Source organism: Acanthopagrus latus, chromosome 21 (genome assembly GCF_904848185.1).
Source record: "Acanthopagrus latus isolate v.2019 chromosome 21, fAcaLat1.1, whole genome shotgun sequence".
Classification (NCBI taxonomy): Eukaryota; Metazoa; Chordata; class Actinopteri; order Spariformes; family Sparidae; genus Acanthopagrus; species Acanthopagrus latus.
In genome coordinates this window covers 28,229,553-28,255,952 of record NC_051059.1, presented here as the reverse complement: position 1 = coordinate 28,255,952, position 26,400 = coordinate 28,229,553, and the positions used below count along the sequence as shown (strand labels likewise).

Below are 26,400 nucleotides of genomic sequence, written 5' to 3'. Positions count from 1 at the left end.
AGGCCTCAGCCCATGCCTCAGCTCCAGCCTCAGCCGAGCTCCCAGCCCAGGCCGCAGCCACCACCAGAGCCGAGCTCCCAGCCCAGGCCGCAGCCACAGCCGAGCTTCCAGCCCAGGTCTCAGCCACAACCAAGCTCCCAGCCCAGGCCTCAGTCTCAACCCCGTCGACACCTGCCAGTGGCCCCCAGTCGGCAGTCCGGTCGACACCTGCCAGTGGCCCCCAGTCGGCGGTCCGGTCGACACCTGCCAGTGGTCTTCAGTCGGCGGTCCGGTCGACACCTGCCAGTGGTCTTCAGTCGGCGGTCCAGATGGCGCCTGTCCCTGCACCTCGGTCAGTGGTCTGGCCGAGGCCTGTTTCTTCTCCTCAGTCCGAGGTTCGGCTGAGGCTCACGCCACGTCTAGTTACTGCACCTTGGTCGGAGGACCGGCTGAGGCCTGTTCCTGCACCTCAGTCGGAGGACCGGCCGAGGCCCATGCCAAGTCTAGTTCCTGCACCTCGGTCGGAGGACAGGCCGAGGACCACGCCAAGTCTTGTTCTTGCACCTCGGTCGGTGGACCGGCCAAGGCCTGTACCTGCACCTCGGTCGGAGGACCAGCCGAGGCCTGTACCTGCACCTCGGTCGGAGGCCCGGCCGAGTCCCATGCCAAGTCCAGTGCCTGTTCCTGCACCTCGGTCGGAGGCCCGGCCGAGTCTCACGCCAAGTCCACTGCCTGCACCTCGGTCGGAGGCCCGGCCGAGTCCCACGCCAAGTCCAGTGCCTGGTCCTCGGTCGGAGACCCGGCCGAGTCCCACGTCAAGCCTTGTGCCTGCTCCTCGGTCGGAGGCCCGGCCGAGTCTCACGCCAAGTCCAGTGTCTGGTCCTCGGTCGGGGGTCCAGCCGAGGTTGTTTATTGCCAGAGACCCTTCATCGGCTCCCAGGCCACCAGACCCTGGAGGGTTTCCCAGCCAGTGGTCTGGTCACCGGTGGGTCCCAGCCCACTCCTTCACCGCTGGCCTCCAGTGGGTTTCAGCCCATGCTTTTGCCGCCAGCCTCCAGCGGGTTCCAGCCCTCGCCTACGCCTGTGGCCCCCAGTTGCCAGCCTCCAGCGCCTACGCCTTTGCCTTCGTCGCCAGCTTCCAGCGAGTTCCAGGCAGCACCCACGCCTTCGCCACCGGCCTCCAGTGGGTCTCAGCCCACGGCTTTGTCGCCAGCCTCCAGGGGGTTCCAGCCCGCACCTACGCCTTCGCCTTCGTCTACGTCGCCAGCCTCCAGGGGGTTCCAGCCCGCACCTTCGCCTTCGCCTTTGTCACCAGCCTCCAGGGGAATCCAGCCCGCACCTACGCCTTCGTCTACGTCGCCAGCCTCCAGCGAGTTCCAGGCCGCGCCTACGCCTTCGTCGCCGGCCTCCAGCGAGTTCCAGGCCGCGCCTATGCCTTCGTCGCCGGCCTCCAGCGAGTTCCAGGCCGCGCCTTCGCCTTCGTCGCCGGCCTCCCGTGGGTTCCAGCCTGCGACTACGCCTTCGTCACCAGTCTCCAGTGCGCCTCAGTCCACGTCCCTGGTCCCCAGTGGGCCCCAGTCCTCGCCTCCACCTCCTTGTTTATTTGGACCTTGGCCCTCCTCCAGACCCCCTCCACACCATGTCTTGTTGTGTTCTGTGTTTTGTTTTTCCATGTCTTGTGTCTCATGTTTTGATTTTTTCCATGCCCTCATGTGTCCTTTAAGTTCTCCTGTGTTCTCCCCTCTGGCTCCCTCTGTCTGTTGTCTTGTTCCCTCCCGGTCTGTTCCTCTGTGCTCCTCCCCCTCATAATCACACCTGGCTTCCTTCCTCCTCTCTCCTCACCTGTTCCTCGTCATGTCATTAGTGTCTGTGTATTTAGTCTCTGTGTTCCCCTCACTCCTTGTCCGGTCATTGTTTGCTGTTTTCTGTTATCTGTTTTCTGGTTGCTCCTGATCCTTGCTCCTGATCCTTGCTCCTGTTCCTTGCTCCTGCCCCTGTTCATGCTCCTGTTCTCTTTGGTAGGTTTTGGATTTATTTTGCATTTTTTTTCCGTGTTTGAGTTGAACTTTGATTTTTTCTTTGTACTTTGTATAGCTGTTTTCTTTTGCTACTTTGCCATGCTGTTTTGGTTGTTACTTTGTTTCTTCTCCCCTTTTTTTTGCCTTGGTGTTTTTGCATTCGGCTTTTTCTAAATTAAAGCTCGCTTTTTGTTTTCCCTTTTTAAAACCATAACCTGACAACTCACATGTAATGTGCACAGAAAAGTGCTTTGTGCATAATGAACTTTTAGGAGCAGCTATTATGTGGTTGGATGCACATGAAAATAGGGAAATATACCTTTTGCCATATGCCACACATCATAGTGGTGGGTGATGTTTCTCTCCCTGAGGAACTTTTGAATTTGTGGATGACGGTCACTACCAATGCAGTCAAGATTAATGCCATGCTCTTCCAGCAATACCAGACTCCTCCTCAGGCACTCTTTTTCCATGTGGTAACCACCATCAACCTCAATGCTCTGTCGGCCCGGCACAAAATAAATAAATAAATAAATAAATAAATGAATAAACAGTGTTAGCAAAAGCCAAATGGACATGTTCAAATTACACTGAATAACCTTGTTACAATTTTAATTTTAACCACTCACCTGAATCAACTCGATGTCCAAAAGTTAAGATTCATCGTTGTACAACTCCCAAATTTCACAGAGTACCCTGAAAAAAATGTGTTCTTAGTCATCACATATCAATAGTTTTTTAATTATGTGTGGCATTTTCATATGTCACTCTACTTTGAATGTCACAAAATATCACAAACCTGGATAAACTGCATTATTTCACTGATGTGTAAATACCTGGAGAGTCAGCTCTCATGTTGCCACCAACTACAACTTTGCTCTCCTGACATCCTGTAATGTTTTCCAGTGGTGAATCACTGCAGGTTCAATGAAAGATCTGACATGCCGGTGAAATGTGTCGTACTGAAACGGTTGCAGTTCCATTGCCTTGAAGACCTGTTGGTGAAAAAAAAAAAGTTTTTGTTGACATAATGCATGTAACTTGATCAGAAATCTTTCAAGATTTTGCTCTTCTGGCGAGCCTCCTGAATTTGCACCCAAAATGCTGTCAAAGCTTTCATTTATAATTCCCAGTGCAGCCTCCATAATTCTCCACCGGGAAAAAGGCAGAAAAAAGGTGTGGAAAACACATAAAAATAAAAAAATAAAAAAACAACCCCAAATCACAGAGATGCCAATTCGCATGAGACAAATATTATCAAATGATCTCTGTGTTTGGTGAAATATGGTAGGTAATTTGCGGTGGAATTTTTACTTTATTTATTACGGACATGTCAGATTCGCACGGAATTAAGGTCACACACAGACTGGAGACCCCCAGGTTATACTAGTCCTGTGCGAATAGGGCTTTTGTCAATCGGTAAAAGTTGCATTCCATCAATACACAAATTGTCTTTGACATCCATAGCAACAGAGCGTTACATCTAGTTTAGGAGTTCAATGTTTTCATAACTAAAAGTAGGTCTCAGTGGCTTTGTGAATTACTTTTTTTTTTTTCCCTCTATAGATTTTTTAAGGCATAGACACCTTTAATTAGACAGTGGATAGATTATGAAATAGGGGAGAGAGGGGGTGTGATATGCAGCAAAGGTCCACTGGCCTCGATTCAAACCAGGGTCAGCTGCGTATGTGGCATGCGCTCTAACCACTTGACTACCTGCGCACCATGAATTACTTTTAAGAAACAACTCCTACATAAAAACTTTTAGTCCGATTTAGGAGTACTCCTAACACTAAGATAAAAGTCTTTGTGAATACAGGCCCAGGAACCAAAAGAACAGCTTAAGATCTACATCAGCCATGTCCAAACTGTTCCACAAAGGGCTGATGTGGCTGCAGGTTTTCTTTTCAACCAAGCAGCAGCACACCAGACCTGACTCATTTGATCAACTGTTCTCAGTCTTCAGAAAGTTGGTTGGTCAAACTGTGTGCTCTTGACTGGTTGGAACAAAAACCTGCAGCCACATGGCCCCTTGTGGAAGAGTTTGGACATGCCTGATCTACATGAATCTGTCTAAATCATTTCCAACAAAACTGAACTGAACAAAAATGAATACAATGATGAAAAATCTATGTTCATTTTATGGCAGGACTATTGTATTATACATCACTATTCTTATCTAGTGAACTACCATCACCACATGCGCACTCACTAACACACACAAACACCGATATATTGGGTAACTTACAAAGGTGTTGACCCTGATAGTGCCATGATGGAGCTGCCTCTAATGGATCATCCTCCAGCTCCAGCTCCTCCTCAAGGTCCAGACAAAGTCTGTTTGAGGGTCTCTTTACAGGTGTTAAGGAAAGGGTCTGCAGTGGATGTCCCAACACCAAAACCTTTGCAGGACACAGTAGCCTGAACACCTGTAAACAGCAATATAATTTTACTAAAGAAGTCTACACAAATGACAAAAGAACATTACAACGGTTAAATGATTACAAACTTCATCAAAACATGTAATTAACATTGTAATGAAGTTGTTTTTTTACATACCTTCACTAAAGTGGGACTGAAGAGTCCTAATGGATAGTTGTGTGCTTACAGTACATGTGTCCAGTGAATCAGTCTGGCAGGTGACATCCCTTGATGCCAGTAGCTGAATAGATGCACTTGATGTGCTGGCCTGTATACAAAAAAAAGGCTGTATAAGCTTAATAAGCCAACACTCAGGAATTGCAGACCTGACCTGTACAACAGGACACTGCCCGCATCGTCTCTGTCTCCAGTCTTCACATGTTTCCAGACTTTTCACTGTGACAACCAAGCCCCCTCTTAATATTATTAACATTAAACTCGCTTCAAATTCCATTGCATAGTGGACCAAAGCGGAGCTAACTAGTTAGCCCTTTCAAGCTGATGTCACCCTAATGTTACTCATAGGCAGCTGTAAATACTATCAAAACAATTACATGAAAGACCCCCCCCAACACAACCACCCGGCTCCTATCCCCCACTGACCTGCAGCAGGTAACAGCTAAAAATACTGTATCTAGCTAAAAACAGCAAGCGAAAGCTGTGTTTGTCTCCAACTCAGTCTCCAAACTCTTGGACACTGTTCACATCATCTCTGTCTCCAGTCTGCACATGTTTCCAGACTTTTTACTGTGACAACCAGCTCCATCGTAATATTATTAACATTAAACTCGCTTCAAACTCTATTGCATAGTGGACTGAAGCAGAGCTAACTAGTTAGCCAGTTTCCAGCTGCCTTCACCAGACTCATAGGCAGCTATAAATACTATCAAACCGCGGTGACACTTTTCAGCGGCTCGGGTGCAGTTTGCTGGGTCCGGTATGGTTGGTACTGATCCTTTTATGAGGGTCAGTGTTGAGGCAAAGCCAGCTTTGTACTGACCCTCGATACTGAAGCAGTCTTATGTGAAGTGGTTAGCACACACATACAAGCTAACACGAACCGCAGCTGACACGTTGTCTTAGAATATGAAACGCAACCACTGTCTCTTCTGTTGTTCTGTAGCTGGGACAGTATATAGACACTGATGTTGATTTATACAACCAACAACAGAGTAATTTGCGTCTCTAGCTCTGAGTGAAACACTGCTGTCTCACTGCTGGACACACCGAACTTCACCTCGGGGATGAACGCCTCCCTCTCAGATATCTCCTATCACCACTCAGAGGAGGTCGGACTGTGATAATGACTCCTTTTGTTAAGTAACAAAAGGAACAGATTCTGAACAGCCTGTAGGAGCTCTGTGTTACCAGTGGGTGGGCTGCAGAGACCATGCAGGAATCACTTGTTTTCATCATTCTGGGAGTTGGCAGGGTCAGGGAGGACCAGCTTATATAAAGAGACCAAAGAAAATGTGTTATTCATAATATGGGACCTTTAACACTCAGATCCTCCCCCCGTTATGTGTTTTGTGCCCAGTTGGCACATGTATGTTGTCTTGTTGACTGAAAGAAAAAAAATTGAAAAATAAAAAATTCTTGTGAGTTTTTCAAAAAAAAAAAAAAATGTTGTTACATCATATCTTCACTAAACATCATATCCCGGTTCACTTCAAACCCAACAAACTCAAAGCTCACGTGTCCTTAACAACTCTGTCAGGACACTCCCAAATATATAAGGACACTCCCAACTATATAAGGACACTCCCAACTATATAAGGACATTCCCAATTATATATGGAAACTCACACATTATTAAAGGACACTCACATATTATATTGATATATATTGCTGTAATCTACAAATCTACTTTCAGTTTAAGCTCCAACCAGGATATTAAATTTACTTAATTTGAGGCTCTGGTTTTGCAACCATCTTCATCATCAGGTAGTAACAACCTCATCCAGGGAACAGGCCTGGTGCTTTCATGAATTTGGTGAATTTATTGCAGATCTTGTGACTCACTCAGATAAGATCCTAATTGTTGTGGATTTCGGTATCCACTTAAATAAGCCATCTGACCCTCTAAGGAAAGCTTTTTGGGGTCTTCTCAAAATTTCTAACTGTATTCATCTCATCCATGAACCACCTCATTCCAGAGGAAACACTCTGGATATCATAATTTCCCATGGACCTGATGTGTCCGCCTTGAACGTCTCTTTGTCTCCTCTCCTGTGTCGGACCACTCTCTCATTACATCTGAAGCATCATTAGCCTGTCCTGGTACCTGGTACCGCTGAAACAAATGTTGTTTTCTTCTCGTAAACTGGTGAACCAACAGGCACAGAGCAGATCTGAGCCAGTTACTGGACCCAGAGCAAATGAAACTACAGCATTTTATACAGTAAGACCAAAGGAGACAAAATGGCAGGTTCAAACAATAACAAAACAAAAGACAGGAAGGGGGGGAGGCACTGTGGAGAGTGTGAATCAGCTCATCACAGCTGATCACATCAGTTTGATCACATTTAACATAGTGATCAAACCGGGTCTAGAAGTCCTTTGATTAACTAGTTGGTGTTACGCAAATGTGTATTGGCAGGGGGACAGGAGACAGACAGGATTCACCATTTTAGGTCTGGAGGACAAAGGGCTCCTCCACGACGTCACTCCAAATGTTATTTCTTCCTCAATGGCGTGATAGTGTACTTAATTACAGGCGTGCTCTAAATACTGCTAGAACAGCACATTTCTCCAGCCTAATAAATAAATAATAAACACAATCTTAGATTTCTCTTCCACACTGTGGCTAAACTTACTCATAAACCAGTCGTTGAGCTTTGCACCCTTTAATGCAAATGATTTCTGAGATTTCTTTTGCAATAATATTGATGAGATAAAAAATCAAAATTAACTCATCATCTCTGGCTTCCTCATCAAAGTTTATTACAATACTTCCTTCTGCTGATTTTCAGTCAGTCTCAACTCTAAACACTTAACACTCCCTTGAGATACCAACTACTTGTGTCATGGACCCCCTTCCAGCAAAACAGTTTAAGGATCGAAGTCCAGCAGCAGGACCTACAATGTTAAATATTGTTAACTGTTGTCCCTGCTGGTTTTAAATCTGCTGTGGTTCAGCCTTTCCTTCAGAAACCACACCTTAACCCATCTCTAAATAATCATAGACCAGTAGCCAACATTCCCTTCTTTTCTGAAGTCTTAGAGAGTGTCTTGTCCCAGAACCTTCAGGCTTCCTACTTCATAATAATCTCCTGGAGCCTTTTCAATCAGGTCTCAGACACAGTTCACTTCACTCCACAGACACAGCCCTGATTAAAGTGGCAAATGACATTTTACTTACTTTAGACTAACTCTACCCCAGCGCTTCTGTTACTGGATCTCAGTGCTGCATTGATACCATAGATCACAGAACATCGTCAAACTGACATGAAAGTCAATTTGGCATCTCAGGCCTGGCTAAAGTCTTACCGGTCTGAAAGAACACAATGTGTTTCTTACAATAGTACTACATCAATATTTACTGATGCGAAGTATGGAGTTCCCCAGGGCTCTGTTCTGGGCCCTTTGCTTTTCTCTTTATATATTTCACCTCTTGGCCAAATAATTCAGACTTATGAAAACATTCCACTGCTATACAGACGACAGTCAGTTGTATTTGCCCATAAAAGCTGATGATGAATCTCAAATCACGAAATTAGAGATACATGGTGAAGAAATGGACATCAGAAAACTTCCTGCTCCTGAATTCAGATAAAACTGAGATCACATATCACAGTATTGTCATCTCCGATCACTTTCTTTCAAATTGTTTTTTCCCTGAGCAACCCGCTGCATGCAGAGCATGGCACCTGAAGTCTCTTTTACTCTCAGACTCTAAGTTTACTAAATTTGTGAACACTCAGATAAAGTTCTTTACTGAAACAAATCTTACACCAGATATCTCTCATGGTACTCTTTGGGAGATCTTTAAAGCCTTCCTGCGTGGCCAAATGTTTAGTTTTACCTCGCACAGTAAAAAAGAAAATATTTCCAAATCTAAAGGAACTCTGTGACAATATAACTCAGTTAGATGCACAGTATGCAACTTCACCTACTCCCGAACTCTATCAGAAGAGGATTTGTCTTCAGACTGAGTTTGATCAAGCCTCAACTGCTAAGGATGAGCACCTGCTTTTAAGGGCCAGACATACCGTCTATGAGTTTGGGGACAAAGTGAGCAGACTTTTTTGCTCACCAGGCACGACAGTGATATGTGTCGCATCAAATAATTCTTATGCAGACCACTTAAGGTTCCACGATTACTGACCACAAACAAATCAATGGCTGATTTGCTGAGTACTGTGGTAAATTATATACATCTGAGTGCAGCACTGGCCCTGGGGAAGCAGACTCTTTTTATCAGGAACTGAATCTACCCAGATTGAACGATACTTGGAGGTCTACTCTCAATAAACCATTGACAGTTGAGGAAGTTCGAGAAGCCATTAACTGCATGCAGTCTGGGAAAACACCTGGGCCTGATGGGTTCCCAGTGGAATTCTTCAAGAGGTTCTCTAGTGAGCTTTCCCCATTACTTTTTAAGATGTATAATGAAGCCCTCTTGCATGGCCAGCTGCCACAAACATTGAGGCAAGCCTCAATATGTCTAATTCCCAAAAAAGACAAAGACCCCCTTTGCTGAGTCCTACCGCCAAATTAGTCTACTCAATGCGGATTGTAACATCCTAGCGAAGTGCCTGGCCAGGCGCCTTGAAGGGGCTCTCCCAGCCCTCATTTCACCTGATTAAACAAGGTTTATTCAGGGACAACACTCCTTCTCGAACATGCATAGGCTCCTTGACATAATGTACACAGAGTCAGAGTCTTGTTCACCTGAAATTATTGTGGCCTTAGACACAGAAAATGCTTTTGATCGGGTGGAATGGGGCTACCTTTTCGATACCTTTCCAAGATTCGGCTTTGGACCCACTTTTATTTCCTGTGTCATATTACTTAACAGCAGCCCCTTACCCTCGGTTCGAACAAATGAGGTACAGTCAAGCTACATCCCTTTGTCATGCAAGGAAACAGGGATGCCCCCTATTGCAGTTTCCTTAAGTCAGTGTCGCTCCTTTGAGGGGATAACCCAAGGTGAAAGGGTGCACAAGGTGTCACTGTATGTGGACGACCTTCTGCTATATATCACCAACCCTGCAATGTCCCTTCCACCTATTCTGTCTTGGCTGCAAGATTTCGGAGCTCTCCGGCTACAAGGTCAATATGCAAAAAAGTGAAGTTTTCCCTTTGAACCTCGCTGCTCTCAATATCCCTGCCTCTATGTTCCCTTTCAAGAGGGTGATGTCCCACTTTAAATATCTGGGGATTGCTGTCCCTCGCTCTTTTCAGCTTTTAAATAAACTTAATTTCTCTCCTTGAATTGACAAATGCAAACAAGATTTGGAGCATTGGTGCACATTATCATTGGCTGAGCGTATTAACTTGCTTAAAATAATCATAATTCCTAAATTCATATATCTTTTCAAGAATTTCTCTGTATTCATGTCCAAAACAAAGGTTAGTTCTCTTGATAGGATATTTCCTAATTTCATCTGTGATGGCAGGCAGCCTCGGATTAGTAAGGCCTTTTTACAAAGACCAAAAACATCAGGAGGGATGTCCATACCCAAACTTCTCTGTTATAACTGGGCTAGCAACATTCAGAAAGTTATCACACATGTCCAAAGCAATGCTCTTGAGCATGCACCTGAATGGTGAAGATAGAAGCACGTGGTCTTCCTTTTCACTCTTTAGTTACTTCCCCATTACCTCTGGCAATACATCATACATTAATCCTGTCATTGCTCACACACTTAACATTTGATCACAGTTTAGGAAGCAATTCGGCCTGCAAAAAGCCTCTTTACACCAGCCCAGTTAGATTTGTCTTTTCATGCGTGGCACAGGAACGGAATACAAGTTGTTAAAGATCTGTATGTTGAGGGGGTATTTACATCATTTGCTCAACTTGCAGGAAAACTTGGTCTACCCCAGTCACATCACTTCCATTATTTTCAGATTAGGGACTTTGTCTGAAAGGGTCACCATCCTTTCTCCGAGTTGCCTCCAGAGACACCCCTAGATACTCTTCTAGCCACAAAGAGAAGTCATAAGGGTGCCATCACAAGGATCTATGACACACTAACCAACATAAACACTCAGCTCACTGCCAATGTTAGGACTCTCTGGGAGGAAGATCTTGGCACACCTTTCTCTAATTATCTGTGGAAGTCAGTTTTAGAGCAAGTACACTCATCTTCCTCATGTGGCAGATATAGCCTCATACAATTAAAAATTGTTCACTTAACCAAGGCCAAGCTGGCAAAGATTTACCCCAGTATCAATCCCACATGTGACCGACCTTAATGTATATGTTTTGGACACTTCAGACATTCTGGCTCGCAATATTCAACTCCTTGAGTGAGGTTTTCAGTATGGTTATTGATCAATTCTTTGATAGCTTAATTTGGTGTAAGACCCGGGGACTGTGACTGGCCACTAAATATGTACAATGCTGTGATCTTTACTACTTTACTTGCCAGTCACCAAATACTTTTAAATTGGAAGAGCTCCAAACCCTCACCCCATGTCACCTTCAGCTGGAGAAGATCAGGTTCTCTCTGAGAGGTAACAAGGACAAATGTAACAAGGTTTAGATGCCCTTTCTGACTTATTTTGATAACATTACTGATGTGACAAACTGGGACTAGTAGAGTATATTTCTGCATATTTTGGTGAAGACTGGTAACTTAAGCCATTGTTGTGTTGTTGTTTTTTGTTTATTATTATTATTATTATATTCAGTTATTTTACCTTGTTGTATTTCTTCTTTATGCTGGATTAGGGTTAGGTTTATGCTGGTCAGTGATCCGCTTGACAAAGACACTACGTTGATCAGGTGACCGTAATTCTGGACAACTGTGTTATTTCACAAAGTTCAACTGCCAAGACTCTCAGTGTTACTTTTGATTCTACCCTCTCTTTCAATCAGGCTCCCTTCTGATGGACCAGGAGCCCCTGGAACCATCTACATCTCTGGGCTCCAGCTGCATCGCAGTACCGACAGGTCTGGATCATTACACCCTGAGCTCCGCTGGCTCCTTGCTCTCCTCTGTTTTCTCCACATATCTATATTTCTGTAAATCTTGATGCCTCTTCACTGTCTATTACTAATCATCTTGTGTGTCCTCCTCAAGTCAGCATGATGGACTGGAGGTGGTGATGCCTTGTCTACTCAGTTGTCTCCTGGATCCAAACACTTCACATATAAATTCTATCATGCATTCTGTCAATGTAACTTGTAAACTGTGATTTGTTGTTCTTTTCTGAACACCCGACATATTGATGTCTGTCCGTCCTGCAGAGGATCCTCCTCTGTGGCTCTTTATCAGGTTTCTACCATTGTCTGTTTCTCCATGAACACGTGAAATGTTTCCTCACTCTGATTGACAGCCTGAGGACAGAGTATGTCACTCACTGTACAGACTGTAAAGCCCATTGGGGCCATGTGATTGTGATTTGGGGATAAATAAATAAAAACTGATTCAATCCAAGGACACTCCCATACTATATAAGGGTACTTCCATATACATACATAGATAGAAGACAGATAGATCTATATCTACAGATCTATCGATAGACCTATAGATCTATGGATCAATATCGATAGATCTTGGCCACCTTACATTAGTTGAACAGCTAATGATAGCTTATTACTATATTATTACTACATTGATAGTATTACATGTTATTATATTAATAGATAATCTAGTTTAACAGATTCTACCAACTGAAGAAACAAAAGACGACACAAAGATCAAAACCTATCCAAAAAAATGTTTTATTAAAACCGTGATTTGTTTGGGATGTTTTCATCTGATGTAAGTGAAATCAGTGAATGAGCTGCACATCTGTACAGGTAACGTCATCACATGTACAGGTAACGTCATCACATGTACAGGTAACGTCATCACATGTACAGGTAACGTCATCACATGTACAGGTAACGTCATCACATGTACAGGTAACGTCATCACATGTACAGGCAACAGTGTCAGGTGTACAGGTGACGGCGTCACATTCAGTCTGACTGCAGGTGTCCTGTTTGATCACATTTCCATCTTTATTGCAGGTTTTCAATCTTGTGGTGTTTGAGCTCCAGAAAAAACTTAATCCACCAACTTTGAATGTTGATTTTCTTGTACAAATTGAACTTTGATGCTCAAAGCAGGACAGCTGTGATTGGCTGAGACAGAGTGAGGGTGGTGCCTTTGTTCATGTCTCTTCATATTTACAGAAGGAGTCCACGGCGACAAACAGGAAGTCATCATCTTCCTTTCTTCATCTTGGACACTTTCTCTTTCCTCTTCTTCACATGTTTCGGTACTTTGTTTTTTCTTTTTTCTCGCTGAGCTTCCTTCGCCATCTTCTTCTTCTCCTATAACAACAAAACAAACTTTGTGTTAAGATAAGATGCTCCTTTATCGATCCCGCTTGCAAGAAATTCACAGGTAACACAGTCGTACAAAGGACATAAGAAGCAAAGAATAAAATAACAATTTGAATAAAAATCTAATAAACACTACTAGAATAAGAATAAACCTACTATATACAGTAACTGTCCTTGTGCATACGTGACGTGTACAATATATGATAGATGTGAGATAAATGTGACTGTGTGAATGTGCAGAGTTCTGAGATATCAAATAACCACAAGAACAGTGAAGTGCATGGTTGAGTCGACATCCTCTGCTCTGATCTGTAAACTTTGTGGTCACTGCTCGTCACCATCAGAACTCAGGCGATATCTCTGCCCGAGGTCACAACACACTCAGAGTATCCTTAGCTCCATGGTTACGGATTCAAGTGCTTCCATAGCAACATCTTAGTTAGAGAAAAAAGTGAAGTTACAGATGGACAAGGTCTGTCAATCAAAGAGTCGCCATGACAACAGCTTTCTGTGAGATGTTTGAGTAACTACCCCAGAGGATTACTGCTGCCTGTGAGGATTACTGCTGGATGTTGACATGTTAACAACAACAATTAATGATTCAGATCAACTCCAATATTTACAAGCTTCTACCAAGTTTGATGAAAATGGGAAAAGCAGTTTTTGCACCAAAGACATACAGAGAGACAGACATACAGAAAGAGAGACAGGCACACGGCCACTTTACGAGTGGGGCCAAGAAAATCTGTGTCAGCGTCAAGGACACGTTGTGTTCAGTGGCGTCTGGTGTTCATGTTTTGACGTGTTTTTTTCCATGGTTAGTTTGTTAAAACAAACAGAGCTGATTCTGTGGATGCTCAGTCAAAGTATCCCAACAGTAAACATACTGCCGACCTGTCTGGGATATCTTACAGCGAAAAGCGACCCCGGAGAATTAGTATTAGATGTCGGAGTGTTCCTACAGGTCAAACACGGCAGAAGTAGATGATAACAGGGCATCTGTGTGACAACAGTTTGTGTCAAGCACTGAATGCGAAACCAACAAAGAAAACCAATCAAAAGTGGAGGAGGGCAGGTCTGTTGTTGCGCAGTATGACTGGACCCTCTGCTGTTCAAACAGAACTGTACAAATGACCAGGAAAACACAGAATGTATTCATATGGACTTTTTGTTGGGTCCACGAGCTTTACCAGCAAAATAACCACATGACAGGTTGTAAATGAGACCCTGGGTCTCAATGAGAATATACTTGTATAAATTAGGGTTAAAAATAAAAGAATAAAACAGACATCATCGTCGTCCCATGATCGTCTCCAGCATTTTTCATTGTGACATCACAAAGTTTACATTATCGTTACATCCCTAGTAGCTAGTGAAACTGCAGACTCTCATTGTGTCATTTAAACATATGCAACACCTTTCTGTCGATGGAGCCCTCCTCACTCGGCTTCTTCTCGTCCTCGTCCTCATCCTCATCCTCTTCTTCGTCCTCATCTGAAGAGGAAGACTGGTCGTCCTCCAGCAGAGCAGGAACCTGAGGAGATGCAACAGTCAGAATAAGCCTGCTCACCTGGATCAGGTGATCACTGTGACACAGTGTGGTTGGAGCCCTTAGAAATGCAGCTGGGTGGTCATGTGATTATTGTCATGTGATCTGATGGAAATCAGCTGATCAGCTAAACTGCTGTCAGTGACACTTCCTGCAGAGGTTTCACAGCAAAGCTTTTGAGGGAACAAAGCTGCTGGAAGACTTTTAATGTGAAACAACCTGTGTGAACTTCTCTGCAGCTAGACAAGACAACATATGACAGGTTACACTGTCACTAAGCTAAGATTAGCATCCAAATGTGGGGGGACTGTACCGTTTGAACTCCAGACAGATCCTTCTTCAGCCCCGTCAGCGTCTGATACAAAACCTGAACAACACCATCATCATCATCATCATCTTCATCATCAGATGTATTTTATGTATTCATAACAAAAGCTTTCTGTCTCTGAATGTCCTTATGTGTTTCTTACGTTGTCTTGGTGTCCACTGATGGCTGACTCCTCCTCCTTCGTCTTCATCAGGTCAACATCTCGCTCATAGTGACTCACCTCCGTCAGAGTGCGAGGGATGTAAGCCTTCATAAACACCTGGTAGATGAGGAGGGACACTTCCAGGTGAGGGGAGGACAAACAGAGTCATCAGAGAGACAAGGTTGTTACTGTAACTGTGTCATCACCTCCTCGTCCACTCGGTCCTGATCTGATCGCTGCTCCGACGTCCGCTCGGCTGCAATCACCATCACCTGGAGGACCAATCAGAGACAAACCTTTCTCCCCGTCTGTTTCTGTCTCCATCTTTTATACCTGTTTGTATTTCTGTTTAAGATATTTTGGATGAACTAAGATAATTATGTTTTTAATTAAGTTATTTTGCAGGAAGTGTTCAGACCTTCTCCAGGTATTGGTCGATGTTGTGGCAGTTGATCGATGGATCGGTGATGAAGTCAAAAAGCTCTCTGACTGTCATCACTGCCACGCCATGTTTCACAAAGAACTCTGGGTGACAAAACAAGCAGATCAGCTGACAGGATGAGAACAGAGAGACCAAAGTAATCAGAGTAGATCTTCTGTCATCTTTCAGATTAAATCTTTAACATCATTATATCATTGTAACTCTGGTCTGCAGACCGTTGACATTGCTGCAGTCCTTCCTTAGGAACTCCAGAGCGTGAGGATGATCGTGTTCCACCGACTGCGATACGTCGATGATATAAGCATCTCCGTTGTGATACCTGCAGAGAGGGTGGTCAAAGTTACTAACAGCAAGAACGTTTATTCTGAAGGGGTTGTGTGTATGGTGGGCGTGGCCTCTCACAACATGTTGAACTCGCTGAGGTCAGCATGTACAAGCCGAGCCTCCTGGAACATCTTTCTCATGTTCTGTAGAACCTGCAGGTAGAGTTCACGAGCCTTCGACTCTGACAACAACGCGTTCTTCAGCAGAGGAGCCGGCCTGACCGATCAATACAGGACAGAATGATCAATACATGACAGTGCATCAGTCTACCTCCTAATCAATCACCCTGATTGGTTCTTACATGTTATCTTTTCCGATAAAGCTCATCAGTAGAACGTGACTTCTGAGCAAAAGAGGTTCTGGACTTGGGATTCCTGCAGTCTGTAACCTGAAACACACACACTATAAGGTTCTACTGGGTTCTATCCATCAGATCAGGTTGTACTGGTTATACCTGTCAGGTCAGGTTCTACTAGCTTCCATGTGTCCTTAAAAGATTCTAACCTGATGAGGTTCCTCATCTCCTTTTCTGCCCAGGTTCTCACCATCTTCCTGGGGTTTCCTTTACAGTAACCATGACGGAACCTGCAGAACAAAGAAGAATATCATTGTTCTCGATGGTGACGGAGAACAGTTAATAATATAAATTAATAACATGTGCTGATTATTGTCAAAAAGTGACAGAGATGGACTCCTCACAGAACAACTGCCATATGTCGGAAGCTTTATTTTGGAGAAAACAGGAAGTTGACACATCCATCTGTGCTGAGGGGGAAGCCACAGCGCACCGTCATTTAACCAATGTTAGCTACAGTGACCATAGCATAAGCTAACTTAAGCCACAGTGATCTTAGTGTTAGCTAACGTTAGCGACAGTCAGCCAAGTGTCCACAGGTAAGACTCTTCTCCTGTGGTGTGTGACTGACCTGAACTCTCCGCTGACATATTTGTCTCGATCTTTGAACAGCAGTATGGACGTCTTGTAGATCTTAATAGCTCTGCTGTCTCCTGTGGAGGTGCTGGCATGATAAACATTTGCCTGAACAAACAGAGAACATGATGAACAAGGAACACAACAGGTTCCACCAGAGGAAAGACAAGTGTATTGGCAAGGACAGTGATGACTGTTTTGATGAGTGATTGCTGACCTCCTTGCCTGTACTGATACAGCCGTTGATTTCACAGATGACTCCTCGACTCAACATCTTGAAGAGAATCATTCGAGTTCGAGGATCTAAAACCTGCAGAAGAAGAACAATATTTGGTTGATTTCAACAACAGATGTTCCTGATTGGCTGGTTATTGACCTCTCAGTCTGCAGCACAGAAGATCAAAAACTGTCGATGTAACATAGGTTCATCCTGCTGACTGGGGCCTGGGCCTCAGTGATTATTCATCCACCAATTAGTTTTATCTTTGTGTGCTTTGATGAGCATTTGTCTGTTATTAAATGTATTAAATGATCATCAGGTGATCAATATCATCATATTTATCACAGCTCATAACCTGCTGCTCACTTCCTGTCAAGCCTTTCCTAAATAAAAACATCATAAAGCTCACCTGTTCCACTGTGGCCCGATCTGATTTGTCCTTCACTCTGTACCTGCAGAGAGCAGCCAGTCAGAAAGTTAGTCACCTCAGTCAAATGAGCTGTGATGTAAGCAGCGCTGTGGCGAGTTCACACGTACGTGTCAGCTTCTCTCTGTTTCTGCATCGTCGTCACCTTATTGATCACTGAGTCAGCATAATTCAGTTTGTCTGAAAGCAACACAGGAATCAAGTCATTGATTTTTTATGTTAATTAATAAGTGAAGGTCAGTGAATGACCATCAATAACTGATTGATTGGTTGATTGATTGAAGACCATGCAATCAAACGCTCCAGATCTATGTGTGTGTGTGTGTGTGTGTGTGTGTGTGTCTGTGTCTGTGTCTGTGTGTCTGTGTGTATTACCCAGGTTGATCTTGTGTTCATACTTCCTCAGAGCTTTATCGGACGGAGTGGACGGCAGGCTCTTATTGGACAGATTTTGTCTGTTGGACTGACCAATTAGAACAACAGATCAAAAGTCAATTGACTGAACACACTATCATCATTCATCATTGATAAGTGATCGGAGTTTGTCTAACCTGACAGTTGAGACTCGTCCTGTTGTATCTTTTAGTCAGATCCCCTGAATGCCATGCCCACTCTTCATCTTCATCTTCATCCTCCTCTTCCTCTTCATCATCTTCCTCCTGTTGCTCTGATAAAGGCTGCACAGCAGCATCACTCAGCTGATTCCGCACAGCCTTCATCTCTGACTGTTCGCTGTAGACGAGAAAGAAAAGAATCAGAGACATCCAACATGGTTGCTGCTGTTTTATACTTAAACAGTTAATTTTATTCGTTCAGTTATCTGTTTAAAAAGAGAGATAGTCCCGCCTCTTCCCTGAAGCTGAGGCTCATTTTAGAGTTAAAGCGCACAGTGAGCGACATCATCTGACTCAACATACATCACCACCAACAACATGGCCGCCACCTCGACACAGAGGCCTGACAGTTCTGTGAGCTGCTGATGTTCAGGACGACTCTACGAGGTTTCAGTGAGCGTTCAGTGAGAAGACGTCTCTCAGCGACGTGTTTGATGACAAATGTTTAAATCGACAAACGTCACGCGCTCAACTGATGACACCATTCAAACTGGATCAATACATTATCAACCACGGCACAGTTTTATTTTGAAACAAGGTCAACAGTGGTCCACTGAAGGGAGGCGGGGCTTCACCTTTCAACATAATAATAAACACCAACATATGATTTTATTTTACGGTAAATAAACAACAATGTAAACACCTGTTGACATTCATCAGCTGCAGCTCATTCACGTCATTGTGGACGCTGGAGCAATAACTGCATAATGAACCCGATGACGTCACACTGGACTCTAGGAAACTAATTAATTACTCATGAAGACAATCAGCATATTAATCGATAATGATCATGATCGTTAGTTTCCCCCTCAGAGTGAAAAACATCTCGTTCATATTAGAATCACCTGAAACTCTCACAGGATCCATCTACAGTAATCTATTACTTTAAATACTTAGTAATAAACAACGTTTGTCAATAATATTTACTGTCAAGCGCTGTAACACGTGATTATCTATCGGTTAATGATCAGAATAATCCTGATCTATAAACACCTCACCTGTCCTCTTCTGCGTCATCAAACTGTCCAGGTACTGAGCCGACCACCGACATGACGTCATCGACATACACAGACCAGCATGTGCCAGACACAAAAGCAGAACCAGAGCTGAACCGGTCCAAACTTCCCCGGACCTGCTAAACAAGCTGAGATCCACCTCACACAGCAGCGTGTCCACTTCACTACCGGGTCTTGTCACGTGACTACGGCGAGAGACGAGGGGGCGGTTGTTCTTTCAGCGAACTGCAGCTCAGTGCTGCCCCCTGCGGAGAGACACGAAGTGACATCATCACGCCCAGACTTCTCTGTCTTCATCAACTTCTCATTGAGTTGATCTTATTTGGCAATCAATAATCAAGCCACAGTAATGATCAATGGTGTTGAATGAGAGCGCGTGAATATGTTATGTGTCTAAAAATTGTAAGATTGTCATAAGATGCTGACTCAGAGGTCGTTCCCTGTTCCTGTCTTATTATACAGGGTTTTATTTGAAGCTTTTATGTTGAAAACCTATCGTCACAGGAAGTGTGTTGTTAGCTTCCTGTTCACAGATAAGCGTTACATAAAGTCCAAGTGAAGTGATAATAAAATAAAGTGTTATAAAGTTCTAGTGAAGATGTCTGTTGATCTGGATCAGACACCTCGGTCTCTGCTGGTCTGTGATCGGTCCAGTTTCCTGAACGAGAAGAACCGGATCAGTTCTCAGGTGGAGCAGCTGCACTTCAACTACAAGGTAACACAGTTAGCAAGCTAGCATGTTAGCCATCGATTTTAGGTAGAACTAGTCTTAATACTTTCATGATGTCAGCTTTACGCGTGTTAGCATCAGAGCTAGTTTAGCCTGGACTGTCTTAGACCAGACACGTGACTACAGTTAGCTAACAGGACTGTGTGGCGGTGTGCTAGCCGCTGCTAGCTGCTACTGGTCACGTGTCTGTCTGACAGAAACAATAACCGAGTCTACACGTGTCGGGACAGAATTTCAAAATAAAAGTCTGGATTCTAAACAAATGAGAGCCCAAACTTTATTATAATATCACGTGGGAGCAGGTAGACGTACAATAAGAGTCTTGCATTAAAACGTCACACTGCTGATACCACACTACTTATGATTATTGTTGATATTGTTAATACAAGTATTATAATTACACTTATGTAAAAAGAAACTAGAATATAATCTATACAAATGTATTTATCCTATTATTATGTATTTAGTATTTAAAAGTATTTTATATATTCATATATAATATGTTTATATTTATTTATGTAACCTAAGAGTGATGATCCTTCCTGATACAACACAATAAAAGTAGAGTTTGTGTTCATATAGAAAATATAATGCAGGAAAACATTGTGTGGCATATTTGATGATAAGGTTATTGATCAGCTGGCGCACTGATGTGATTAAAAACAGAATTATTCAGAATCCAGATGTTTTATTGACATCTGAAATGTGTTTTCACTGCAGTCCTTAGCTCAGTTGTTTTACCTGTGCAGGTGTCTCTGCTGCTGCCAGAGTGTAGCTCCGCCCCCTCTCACCTGGACACTGTATTCAGCAGTTTCAACAGTTTCTACCTGATCAGGAACATGCCCATATATGAACTGCTGGACAAACACTTCCTGAAGACGGCAGTGTACCAGGGTAACACACCTGTTCATACCTGACACACACCTAAGACACACCTGTGAGACGACTGTGGATCAGGGGGTAGAGCCAGTGTCTTGTTATGAGAAGGTCGCTGTTTCAATTCCCCTTGTCTGCATGTCGAAGTGTCCTTGGGACACGTAAACCAAACCACAAACTGCTCCTGGTGTGCTGGTGTTGCATGGCAGCCGCCACCATCATCTGTCATGTGATTTACTGTCAGTGCCTTTGGATAAAAGCGTATGATAAATGTACTCAATTTAAATGTTAAACACCTTTGAAACTTGATATACACCTGTTCACACCTGTCTCTCTCTCAGGTAGTGTGTATGGTGTGTCGTACAGAACCAGAATCGATGAAGATAACTGTGTTGCCCTGATGCCAAATGGTAAAAACCTTTCTCCTTGTTAGTTCTCTGATGATGACTGATGATTATTAGTGTTCTAATGATGTCACCACTTACGTGCAACCATAAATCAGCCTTTACCCTGAAGTTACCTCACTGACCTCTGGTGTGATTGGTTGTTGAGGGATGTCACACCCCTTCCTAAAAAGAAAGTGATGTCACAGCTCTGATGTTAGTTATCAATATACAAATTAGGGATGTCCCGATCAGTTTTTTTTTTTTTTTTTGTGATCCAATCTGAGTCCTTTAATATTTAGTATCTTCCGATACCGAGTCCTGATCCGATACTTAGCCTTAACTAATATTTTCCTGGATAATACAGCTGCATTAAGAAAAAAAGTACCTGCATCCAAGCTATTCTTAGTATTTTTTTTATTTTGTTGAAACAAAGTAAATACTTTCATATGGCTCTTCCTTACTCTGCATATGCTGTTCCAACACTGGCCTCCACCTTCCTCATGTACAGCAGCTGCAGTGTGTGAGACGCAGCCACGCTTGGTGCCTCCATATCATCCACTGCTTTTACATATTCCTCATGTTGTCACGTAAAATGACGTGGATGTGTTGCTTGTCTGTTTCACAGTGTTCAGCATCTCCTCAACTGTCTGTTTTACATGCTCTGCTGTAAGAGAGCCACCAAACTAGTGTGCATACCGGCATGCTGTAACTGAGTGGAGTCAGTGTGATGTGATGCAGAGATGGTAGGACACATTGAGGATTCAAAAACTCCAGGTGACGAAGAAAAACCTGATCCTCTACCATGGAAATGAGCTGGTTATCCACAGAGATTCATTTAATGACCTTTTCTGTAATATTTGCAGCCATGTCGCTGTCTCAAGGACAGGTTTTTTTATATGCTGTCTCAAATGAGTAGTATTAATGCAGCTCTTTTGTTGCCCCTCATGAAACGGTTGCACTGCAGATGTTACATGTCGCTGTTGGACTATTTTCACTTGCTACTTTCAGCTATTGTCACTCTGCAGACATTTGATCCACAAGTTTGTCAGAGTAACGTGACGCATGCGTCTGTGTTCAGCCATAAATTGTGCTCCGACATAAAAAAAATAAGGTAAACTGAACACACCTGTCTGTCTGCAGGTCACCTGTCTCTCTCTCTGGATAAAGACTCCTTTGAGCTGTTGGGAGCTGAGGGGAAACCGTCCAGATTCAACCACAGAACAACCTGCAGATACGGTACCCAACAGAGCCATCAGCCAACAGAATGACGCCTGTGCACCGTATCAAATATCTGTTTCCTGCAACAGCTGACTTGGTAAAAAAGTACATTCACTAAACTACTGTATGTATGTGTGTACTTGCACCACAGTCGTATGTGTAGATCTGACTGACAGCAGCATGGCTCCTGGTGGGCGGGGCTACCAGCGACTCCTCACAGGTCTGAGGTCACGTCTGCAACTGAAGACAGACTTCCTGCTGTCACACCATCCAGGTGAGAGTGACATCATCAGACATGGATCATACTGAATCACTCTGCTCTGGCCTTTGGATTAAAATCCGCTCTGCGCTCTGACTATATTTCGCACGCTCCGCTCCGCTCACTTGCCCTGATCGGAGCACTTGTGTTGTTGTGTTTATAACATATTCATAAAACTGCTGTTGTTTTGCACATGTGTGTTTTATGAGACATACTCTAGCTTAGCTGGCTACAGTTTAACTTCTATTACCCATAACCCCCTGCTGTCTGTCCTATAGGGGGCGGAGCCTCTCTGCAGAACCTATTGTCTCGTTACGATTGGTCGGAGCACAGACCTGATGTCAGCAGTCGCACCCTTACCAACCTGTCCTGCCCTGCCCTGCAGTCATGCGACCTGCAGTCATGTGACCCTCACAGCCTCTTGGAGTGGATCGGAGCCGTGGATGCCCACATCAGCTGGTGAGAGCAGAGAATAGAATGTGACTTAATTGTCACTATACTCATGTACAATGGAATTGTTGATGGCTTTTCCCTTCAGTTTAGTAGAAGTAGTAGCCAACAGTAGTTGAGGAAAGTATAGCAAATAAAATACATAGTTAAAATATACACATATACAGTAAAAAAAAAACAGAAAAGTAGTATGAAAATATAAGAGGCTTTACCAGTGTTACCATGCTGAACAGTGGTGGTGCAAGTATGTCAGTCACTGCTGCAGTTTCTGTGGGTGGATGTTCATCGTGGGGCTGATGGAGGCCACAGCTCTGAGATAGAAGCTGGTTCTCAGTCTGTTGGTGGTGGATTTAATTGTCCTGATCCGTCTGCCTGAAGGCAGGTGTCGTTCGGCAGCTGTGCAGCTGGCACACCACACTCTTGCCCAGCTGGTCAGGGTGCTCTCCATCGTTCTACTGTAAAAGTTGATCAGCAGCCTCTGTGGGAGCCTGGCCTGTTTCAGCTTCCTGAGGAAAAACAGTCTCTGTCGGGCCTTTTTGAAATCTGTGAGGTGATACAGTTCCATGGCAGCTGGAAAGATTTCCTGTATCCGCTGTCGTAACAACAGATACAGGAAATTTTTCCTACCACAAGCCATCACTTCATACAATAACTCTCTCACCTCTGCCTGACAGAGAGATTTGTCACCACATTCCACCTCATTACTATGTATGTGTCGGGGGAGCTGGTCTTTAGTTCTCCTGAAGTCAGTCAGTGCGTTTACATGCACATCTTAGTCAGATTACAGCCATAGTTCGACTGTGCTGCTCAATCAGACAACTGCAGTTGTCCGAGTGTACATGCTGGTGAGAAAATCAAATTATTGGCCAAAGCATGTCATACCCCGGTGCGATAGGTGGCGCTGTACCCATTTCACCTAGTGGTAACAGAAACACCTCCAGCTGACCTCTTTACGTCACCAGCTGCCTCGGCATTCAAGAAAGATGGTGTACGAAGAGCGAGACGAGGCTACATCTTTGTACATCTCGTATATGGTGTACATGATTTTTACACAAACTAGATGCACAATGTCGCTCTTGCTTGCGGTGATTTCGGAGGAAAGACGCCGCCGCCGTCCTTCTACTTCCGGCTCACGGCCCCGGGAAAAAAAATTCCAATCTGAATGAATTGAATATAATCTGATAGAATCAATCAAATAATCTAGGTGTTTTAATCTGACTATGAGAAATCCGATCCGGTCCGATTTTAGTCAGACTAAGGTGTATACATGCATCTTAAAGATCCGATCATAGTCGGACAGACCCAGTAATTCGGTTTTCTTGAGTGTCATGTAAACACACAGTTTGGTTTCTCCAGATATGTCAGGGCGCTGTGCAGAGCTGTGTTGACGGTGTCCTCAGTGGAGCGGTTTGCCTGGTAGGCCTGGTGTTACTGCTGGGCAGTATTCCGGTTCACACCGTGTAGTTTCGTAATGATCTGAATTTTTAATATACCCTGCTGTATTTGATTACACAACGTTGAGAATCAGAGTCTGTGCATTCACATCAGTCCTGGGTTAGTGTTAGTCCTGTGAACCGCTGGCCTGTGTGTCACTGTAGGGAGCAAGAATACAGGTTCTGGATAACTGGACCTCTTTCTGGGGTCGCCCCCACCTGCTGAGAGCAGATGCCTTTCATTCTACTGGAATCAGCACTGCTGTTGTGTCCAGCAACATAGACAGGTGTTTGAGAAGGTTTGACACGAGGGATCTAGCACTCAGTAGGTCGCAGGTGACTAGAGAGCCTGCTAGTGATGCAGTCAGTGCTGGTATGGAGTCCACTGGGATGGATGCCCTGACAGGATGTGTGACTTGGTGTGTCCTCCCATTGACTCTTCTTCTGTGGTTTCAGTGAGAACTCGTCCAGCAGCTTCCTGTCCTCACTGGTGTGTCCTGAGCCGAAGACAACGGTGAGTCGAGCTCTGAGTGTCTCCGTCTGTGGACTACTGCTGCCTCAGGACGTCCACCGACTCATTCAGCAGATCAGGTCAGCTCACCTCTGTTTGACCAATGATTCTCTGAGCATCATCTAATTTGACGCCGCTTTGGAACTCTGAATCTTTTCTGTTACCGTCATGTCCAGTTTTATTTCCCTCAGTGATAAAAGGAAACTCTGAGACTCGCTCAGTGTGTGTTAGGGTTAGACATCCTCAGATGTCTTCAGATATTCAGTTTACTGTCACAGAGCAAAAAACGAGGACTTCTTTTCTTAAAAAAAACACTTAGCTGAACAGTTCATATTTGACGACTAATTGATCAATAATAACTCATTGAAGCTCTGACAAGATGGACAGAAGATTAATTTTCAGACTGGACCCTGCACAAACATCACATTGGCCGTGTTCAGCCCATATTTGTTTGAGTCCGTTTTCAGATTATTTTGTAGCAGAATGCAGATCCAAAATGAAACATGAGGTCTCACTTAGAACCTGAATCCAGTGCTCACCTGTCCTACAGGTACTACCTGGAGCAGCCTCGCCTGGAGTCCTGGGTGTCACTGACGGTTCATGGTTTTGTTGACAGTCCAGTGTCGTGGGGAGGAAATGAACACGGAGTATTGAGAGGAGGCGAGAACTTCTACAGCCTGCTCATCTTCCGTGACCAAACCTACCAGCTGCACCTGGCTACAGGAGCACACGACACCTGTCCACCATGATGATGTCAACTGCTCACATGTGACCTGTTCTGGTTTGATTTGTATCTGGATCAGGTTTTGTTTTAGAAGCCTGTGCCAGGTTAGTTTGGATTAAAATGCCTCAGACCGTATCTTTTATTTAACATTTTCATTTGAGTTGATAAAAGCACATTTCCAAAATATATTCCATTTGATTTCTTTGAATCTTATGTAGAAGTTCACAAATCAAAGACACCTCGTGGAGTTGAGTTAATGTTCAGCAATGAAATGTTTTCCTTCATGTGACCTCTCAGACTGATAAAGTGACCCTCTGTGGGGCTGCAACCCTCAGGTTTAGAATCACAGACACTCATACAGTTATGTATCAGATGATCTCATACCGAGAAAATAAAATGATGTTGTAGTTAATTTGGTTTTAACCAACTGATCTTGTTTTCATTTGTCATCATTAACCTGTTTTTATTACAAGTATCCTAATTATCATTAGTTATGATTCATTAGCTGCTGTCCAGATAACCTGATAGCTGTTTACAATCATTTAATATACCAGTTTTTCTCATATCTCATAAGTTTTCTCAACACTTTGTTACAGTTGCTTCTATAAATGTTTGACACCGTAAAGATATATTCACTTTTATTTTTCTACATTTGATAACAAAAAGCCAAAAGATAATGATAATAAACTGCAGATGAAAAGTTGTCTTTCATCATGTTAACAACACTCAAACTGTACACAGCTTCCTGTTTTACTGCCGCTGTTTGTCTCATTCATAATTTATTTTCTGCTGTGTTGACCACCAGAGTGTCTAATCCATTACCCACAACATTACATTGCTGTTTACCTGGTTCCAGAGCTTCAGACGTACAGGCTAATCTTACGTACAGAGAACTC

The 26,400-nt window shown here is 43.8% G+C and overlaps 2 protein-coding genes across 2 annotated transcripts; one reads left to right on the top strand and one right to left on the bottom strand.

Annotated features, from left to right (window-relative positions):
* Positions 1-12,291: 12,291 nt before the first annotated feature.
* Positions 12,292-19,113, bottom strand: riok1 (RIO kinase 1 (yeast)). Its single transcript, XM_037084486.1, has 17 exons — positions 18,900-19,113; positions 17,839-18,019; positions 17,663-17,750; positions 17,398-17,467; positions 17,270-17,312; positions 16,858-16,950; positions 16,636-16,748; positions 16,214-16,294; positions 16,011-16,097; positions 15,788-15,925; positions 15,601-15,704; positions 15,362-15,468; positions 15,150-15,215; positions 14,944-15,060; positions 14,787-14,840; positions 14,342-14,458; positions 12,292-12,912 (listed from the first exon to the last, which is right to left on the bottom strand). Exons 1-17 carry the CDS (start codon positions 18,950-18,952, stop codon positions 12,802-12,804), a joined length of 1,623 nt encoding a protein of 540 aa, XP_036940381.1. The 5' UTR covers positions 18,953-19,113; the 3' UTR covers positions 12,292-12,801.
* Positions 19,114-19,410: 297 nt separating this feature from the next.
* rpp40 (ribonuclease P/MRP 40 subunit) lies at positions 19,411-25,935 on the top strand. Its single transcript, XM_037084487.1, has 8 exons — positions 19,411-19,632; positions 20,397-20,541; positions 20,865-20,933; positions 22,050-22,145; positions 22,279-22,401; positions 22,665-22,845; positions 24,726-24,860; positions 25,331-25,935. The coding sequence occupies exons 1-8, from the start codon at positions 19,516-19,518 to the stop codon at positions 25,527-25,529; spliced, it is 1,065 nt and encodes a 354-aa protein (XP_036940382.1). The 5' UTR covers positions 19,411-19,515; the 3' UTR covers positions 25,530-25,935.
* The last annotated feature ends 465 nt before the right edge of the window (positions 25,936-26,400 follow it).

What these genes read in the sequence shown, in the direction of transcription:
- rpp40 (XM_037084487.1), top strand. Translation starts at nt 19,516, where the DNA reads ATGTCTGTTGATCTGGATCAGACACCTCGGTCTCTGCTGGTCTGTGAT. An exon ending in TGTTGCCCTGATGCCAAATG is followed by an intron (nt 20,934 to 22,049) that starts GTAAAAACCTTT and finishes GTCTGTCTGCAG; the next exon opens with GTCACCTGTCTCTCTCTCTG. An exon ending in CCTGCTGTCACACCATCCAG is followed by an intron (nt 22,402 to 22,664) that starts GTGAGAGTGACA and finishes TCTGTCCTATAG; the next exon opens with GGGGCGGAGCCTCTCTGCAG.
- riok1 (XM_037084486.1), bottom strand. Translation starts at nt 18,952, where the DNA reads ATGTCGGTGGTCGGCTCAGTACCTGGACAGTTTGATGACGCAGAAGAG. An exon ending in GATGACGCAGAAGAGGACAG is followed by an intron (nt 18,020 to 18,899) that starts GTGAGGTGTTTA and finishes TCTCGTCTACAG; the next exon opens with CGAACAGTCAGAGATGAAGG. An exon ending in GGACGAGTCTCAACTGTCAG is followed by an intron (nt 17,751 to 17,838) that starts GTTAGACAAACT and finishes CTAATTGGTCAG; the next exon opens with TCCAACAGACAAAATCTGTC.